Source organism: Moschus berezovskii, chromosome 19 (genome assembly GCF_049115385.1).
Source record: "Moschus berezovskii isolate FMDL1 chromosome 19, NW_MosBer_1.0, whole genome shotgun sequence".
In the NCBI taxonomy this organism is placed as follows: Eukaryota; Metazoa; Chordata; class Mammalia; order Artiodactyla; family Moschidae; genus Moschus; species Moschus berezovskii.
Window position 1 is genome coordinate 73,604,059 of NC_142478.1, and position 6,720 is coordinate 73,610,778.

General features: G+C 43.9%; 1 protein-coding gene across 1 annotated transcript; it reads right to left on the minus strand.

Moving 5' to 3' along the window:
* Nucleotides 1–5,311: 5,311 nt before the first annotated feature.
* On the minus strand, nt 5,312–6,299 carry LOC129542538 (diphosphoinositol polyphosphate phosphohydrolase NUDT4B). The gene has a single exon (XM_055405040.2). The coding sequence runs from the start codon at nt 5,995–5,997 to the stop codon at nt 5,452–5,454; it is 546 nt and encodes a 181-aa protein (XP_055261015.2). The 5' UTR covers nt 5,998–6,299; the 3' UTR covers nt 5,312–5,451.
* Between the last annotated feature and the right edge of the window lie 421 nt (nt 6,300–6,720).

Genomic DNA, 6,720 nt, shown 5'->3' on the forward strand with positions numbered 1-6,720 from the left:
CCAGTGATTCCACACCCAGACGACATACAGCCAGTTAATAGCCTTGGGAGGAACCATCTCAGTGCAATGCTGGGTCTCGCTGCAAGATGGCGCTGTATCCTTCTTCGCTTTTAGTTTCTGTCTCGATGGAAAATGTCTAAATTTGCACACTGTCATTCAACAAATAGAACTGTGACCAAGGGATGGCTTCACAATTTAAATAGATAATTTAATTGACTATCCTATTTCATGTTCTATTAGGTTTCAGATAGTTACAAATAAATTTGTTTCTTTGCTGTGCTTTTAAGATAATGGCGTTACACTAGAAAAGAGAGGGTCTCTAAATCTTAACTCAGTCTTGAATATTCATTGGGGAACTGATGCTGAAGCTGAAGCTCCAATACTTTGGCCACCTGGTGTGGAAAACTGACGTTGGAAAAGACCCTGATGCTGGGCAAGATTGAAGGCAGGAGAAGCGGATAACAGAGGATGAGATGGTTTGATGGCATCACCGACTCGATGGACATGAGTTTGAGCAAGCTCTGGGAGTTGGTGATGGGCAGGGAAGTCTGGTGTGCCGCAGTCCATGGAGTCACAGTCGGACATGACTGAATGACTGAATTGAAACCTTAACTCTCACTTACAGGTATGGATTTTCCAGAACTTCTGCTACATTCCTTCTTATAAGTTCTCTGAAAAAGAGGCAATAATTTGGTCTTTGGCTCTTTGGACCCTCTTGCTCCTTAGATGACATTGCTTTCGTTCTTTTTATTAGCTGTTTAGTCTGTGTAAAGACACTAGCTTATATGCTTTGGGAACATGAAAAGGCAGGGCTTAGTCTCTCACTTTCACTTTTATGGACGTCCCTGGTGGCTCAGATGGTAAAGAATTGGCCTGCAATACAGGAGACCGGGTTTGATCCTTGGTCGGGACGATCCCCTGGAGAAGGGAACAGTGGCTACCCACTCCGGTATTCTTGCCTGGAGAATTTCATGGACAGAGGAACCTGGTGGGCTACAGTCCATGGGGTCACAAAGAGCCAGACACGACTGAGCGACTAGCACTTTCACTTTAGTCTTCAGGTTGCTCTTAAAGCCTGTGGAGAGGTTTCCAGAAAAAGTGTAAGCATAAGAGCTCTTTAGATATTCTGGGTGTTTATCTTGTGCATCTGTTTATTCCCTGTCCTCACGGACTTCACAGTCAGGTGAAGAGAGTGTACGATGAAGTATGATGTGTGCTATGAGAAGCACTCAGAGCTAAAGACATGTAGGGAGAATGCTTAAGCCAGATTTTAGGGGCAGTGGGAGGCTTCCTTAGAAGTGATAGTTAATCTGAGTTCCCGGGGGATGAGGTAGCCAGCTGGGGAACTGGGCCATGTCTTCTTCCTCTTTTTATCTCCCTGGCAACACTTTTACACACATTACCTTCCACTTGAGCATCATTTAGTGTTTGTGGAAGTAAGAGGGAATTTCAGGCAGAGGAGAGATTTGGGGCAGTAGGACTTCATAGTATTTCTCAGATTTTACTAAGTTAAAGAGTCTAGGGGAACTCAGCTTCTTCTCTGCAGTGCTTGGGACTTCGTGAATTTTAGAATTGACCTAGAAGTAAGATGCCATTGATTCTTATCTTTAATACGGTGCTGAAATCCCCTGTATAAAATCTTAGATAAGCGGTCAACCCACTTCTGTTGTTTAGTCCTTGAGACCGAGAAGTTTACTTCTTCCATGAGGCATCTCATTCTATTTTCAAATTAACTGGTTGTTAGAAATCTCTTCCTTATTTTGGACTTTGTCCCCTTTCCACCCATTGTTCCCTGGCTTCCCACTAGAAACACTAAGCATTTCTGTTCTTTCCACCTGGCCACCCTTCAGATAAAGGGTGACCCCTTATCAGGGTGACCCACCCTTCATCCTAAAGACAATAACCTTGTGTGTTTTGAGTCTCCTTTTCACCAAATGAAATATTCCTAGTTCAGTCAGTCTCCACTTTCATTCTGAAAGCCTTCGTGGGTCATCTTTTACAACTCAGTGAGTCTTTGTTAATGACCCACTGGGGTGGGAGGGAAGACTTGACTTCTCTTGAGAAGATTGGGAAGAAAGGTAGCCCTAGGGGAGCTATGTACACACCTGTGTGGGAAGATAACTGCCTTGGGCTATGGTTCTTAACCTTGATAGCATTTTGGAACCATCTGGGGGATTTTTCCTTTATTACACTATAAAAAAATGATCATCAGTAAATATCAATATAAAAATGGAAATATCAATAACCTCAGATACGCAGATGACACCACCCTTATAGCAAAAAGTGAAGAACTAAAGAGCGTCTTGATGAAAGTGAAAGAGGATAGTGAAACAGCTGGCTTAAAACTCAGGTTTCAAAAAACAAAGATCATGGCATCCAGTCTCATCACTCCATGGAAATATACGGAGAAACAATGCTAAACAGTGAGAGACTTTATTTTCTTGGGCTCCAAAATCACTGCAGATGGTGACTGAAGTCATAAAATTAAAAGACACTTGCTCTTTGGGAGAAAAGCTATGACCAACCTAGACAGCATATTAAAAAGTAGAGACATTACTTTGCCAACAAAGGTCCATCTAGTCAAAGCTATGGTTTTTCCAGTAGTCATGTATGGATGTGACAGTTGGACTGTAAAGAAATCTGAGCATTGAAGAATTGATACTTTTGAACTGTGGTGTTGGAGAAGACTCTTGAGAGTCCGTTGGACTGTAGTCAGTCCTAAAGGAAATCAGTCCTGAATATTCATTGGAAGGACTGATGCTGAAACTGAAATTCCAATACGTTGGCCACCTGATGCAAAGAACTGACTCATTTTGAAAAGACCCTGATGCTGGGAAAGATTGAAGGCAGGAGGAGAAGGGAATGACAGAGGATGAGATGGTTGGATGGCATCACTGACTCAATGGACATGAGTTTGAGCAAGATTTGGGAGTTGGTGATGGACAGGGTAGCCTGGCGTGCTGCAGTCCATGGGGTTGCAAAGAGTGGGACATGACTGAGTGACCAAACTGAACTGAAAAAAAAATTGGTAATTTATTAATTTATACTTTATTGTGAATCACAGATCTTTCATTGCAGTTTTTAAAAAATTTATTTATTTTAAAATTTATTTGCCTGGGCCAGGTCTTAGTTGCAGCCTGGGGCATCTAGTTCCCTGACCACACATCAAACCCCCTGCATTTGGGAGTGTGCAGTCTTAACCACTGGACCACCAGGGAAGTCCCTCACAGCAGTTTCTTTTTTTTTTTTATTTAAATTTACATAGAATAAGATTCACTCTCTTTGAGTGTTTAGTTGTGTGAATTTTGGCAAATGCAGAGTCATAGAACTACCACCACAATAAAGATACAGAAAATTTCCATCATCCCCACAAATTCCCATGTTTTGTCAATTTGTAGTAAACCCCGCCACCCTTAACCCCTGGTGATCAGTTCTCCATTACTATGGTTTCCTGTTTTCCAGAATGTATATAAATGAAACAATACAGCATGTAGCCTTTTGACTCTGACTTCTTTCATTTTGTAAAATACATTTGAGATTCATCAGTGTTGTTGAATGAATCAGTAATGTATTACTTTTTACTGATGAATAATTGTCCTGGCTATACTATTATTTGTTTATCCATTCCCTAGTTGAGGGACATTGTTTCCAGTTTTTAGCATGACTGGTTTTTGTGTGAAGGGAGGTTTTCATTTTATTTGAATAAATAGTTAAGAATGGGATTGCTGGGGCACATGTAATTATATGTTTGACTTTAGAAGAAAACAACAAACTGTTTTCCAGAGTGGCTGTACCATTTTACACTCCTGCCAGCAATATATGAGAGTTCCAGTTGCCCTACATCCTTTCCAATGCTTGATATTGTGCTTTAGTGAAAGTCGCTCAGTTGTGTCTGACTCTTTGAGACCTTACAGATTGTAGCCTGCCAGGCTCCTCTGTTCATGGGGTTCTGCAGACAAGAATACTGGACCGGGTAGCCATTCCCTTCTCCAGGGAATCTTCCTAACCCAGGGATCGAACCCAGGTCTCCCATCTTACAGGCAGATTCTTTATTGTCTGAGCTGCCAGGGAAGCCCTGTGTGCTTTAGGTGTCAAGTATAACTACTCTTTGCCTACCTCTAGGTTATGAAGACTTTCTCCTATGTTTTAAAGTTTTGTAGTTTAACATTTTACATTTGTATCTATGATAGTTAACTTTTATATAAGGTACAAAGTTTAGATTGAATTTCACCTGTGTGTAAGGATGTCTAATTTTCCCAGCACTGTTTTATTATTTTAGAATTTAATTAAAATATATGCATTTATTTATTTGTCTGTCCCAGGTCTTAATTGCAGCATGCTGGTTCTTTAGTTGTGGCATGCGGGACCTTTAGTTGCTAAATGTGAACTCTTAAGCACAACTTAAGGGATCTAGTTCTCTGATCAGGGATTGAACCTGGGCCCTCTGCATTGGGAGCATGGAGCCTCAGCCACTGGATCTTCGGGGAAGTCCCTGACTTTTTTAGTCGAGAAGCAATAAGTTTTATTTTTCTAGTGAGCAGGGAGCAGCACCGTGTCCCGGCTGTGCCACCCTCTCACTCAATACTTTCCAGACCTTCACGTGCGTGTTACTTGTGCTCAGTCGCTTCAGTTGTGTCCCACTCTTTCCGACCCCGTGGACTGCAGCCCAGCCAGACTCCTCTATCCATGGGACTTCCCAGGCAAGAATAATGGAGTGGGTTGCCATGTCCTCCTCTGGGACTCTTCTGAACCCTGGAATCAAACCAGGGTCTCCTACATTGCAGGTGGATTCTTTACCGCGGAGCCAGCTGGGAAGCCCATGTCACCTGGGGGTCTGTTAATGCAGCTTCTGCTTCAGCAGCTCTGGGCTGGGGGCGGGGGTGGGCTGACACCCTGCATTCTTTTCTATTTTCAGCACTATTAAAAAATTGTATAATTCCTTAGTAATATTCAATGTTGGACATCTTTTCATATGCTATTTTCCAGCTGTACATTTTCTTTACTGAGATGTGCTTTCATGTCTTTGACTTAGTTTTAAATTGAGTTGTTCATTTTCTTATTGTTGAGTTTTATGAATTCTTTGCATATTTTGGATAACAGCCCTTTATCAGATGTGTCTTCAGCAAATATTTTCTCCTGGTCTGTGGCTTGTCTCCTTATTCTCTTGACAGTGTCTTTCTCAGAGCGAAAGTTTTTAATTTTGATGAAGTCCAGGTTATGAATTATTTCTTACATGGATTATGCATTTGTTGTTGCATTTTTTTTTGCTTATTAAATATTTTACACTTTTTTTTTTAAAGATTTGAAAGCATCTGAAAAACATGCAAATTGTTTGAAAATCCTGCATGGCAAATTCAGACAGTTTGCAAGCGTCATTCAGATGTTTGTCAAGGATAATAAAGACGCCTCTGGCTCACAAGACTGCACAGGGTGGAAGCGGTCTTCCCAATTCTATCTTACACTGGACGGCAGCCCAGATGTCTGTGCAGCAGTGACAAACAAGGTGTTACTGTCTGGAAGGGAAGGGACTGTTGAGTTTCCATTGGTGGGAGAACAGCCCAGCTTTAGTTTTTCCAGATACTCTGCATGTACAGGCTTATGGCACTGGAGAACTTTGATGGCATCTTCTACTTTGAACCACTCTCTCTTCCTTCCTATATTAACAGAATCTTCCCAGTCTTCTAATATTTCAGTGACAGTAAGAACATAAACGTATGTTCTGTGCTTTCGGTCTTGGTTCTGCTCAAATATGCCCAGGAGTCTGCCCAATTTTCCTTTTACTCCAGCCTCTTCATAAACCTCCCTCACAGCAGCACCATCAGGCTCTTCCTCAGGCTCCATTCCTCCTCCTGGGACAATCCATTGGTCTGGATACCGACTGCTGCTCACCAACAGCACCTCGTCCTCCTGCTCGCTCCGGAAGCAGAGGCACGCCGCCCGCTTCTTGAAGGCCTCGCGGTGATAGGTCCGTGTCTGGTTGGGCTTGAACTTCATCATAGAGGCGGGTTCTTGCTGCCGCTGCTACCCCGGCCGCCGCCACCCCGCCGGGCAGTGGGGTCGAGGGCGAGTCGGGGCGCAGGGAAGCGAGGAGGCTGCGCGGGGAAGGGCAGCGAGGCCGGGTCAGTCCCGGAGCAGACGACCGCTCCGACGCGGGGCAGAGCGCGAGCGTCGGTCACTGGAGCCCGGGTGCCGGGGTGGAAGCGCCGCCTCTGCCCGGGCGTCCGCAGCTCTCCATGGAGCCCGCCGCACGCTCGCCTCCGCTCCCTCCTGCTGCCGCCCTCGCTGCCGGAGAAAGCGAGGCTCCCCGCTCCCGCCACGAGGAGACAGTTGCAGGAACTGGTGCCGACTGGGCAGCGGCGCCGCGGCCTGTTGTTGCATTTAAAAAGTCATCCCCATACTGAAGGTTACCTAGATTTTTTCCTGTATTTCTTTCTAGGAATTTTATAGTTTAGCATTTTACATTTAGGTCTATGATCCATTTTGGGTTAAGTTTTGTGAAGGGTGTGATTTTTGTCTTGATTAATTTGTTTTTGCATGTGACCGTCCAGCTGTCCCAGCATCTGTTGAAAAGACTGTTTTTCTCTGTTCTATTGCCTTTGCTCCTTTGTCAAAGATCAGTTGACTGTGCTTATTCGGTCTCTTTCTGGGCCCTCTACTCCATTCCATTGATCTGTTCGTCCATTCTTTTGCCAGTACACACTGTCTTTATACTGTAGCTTT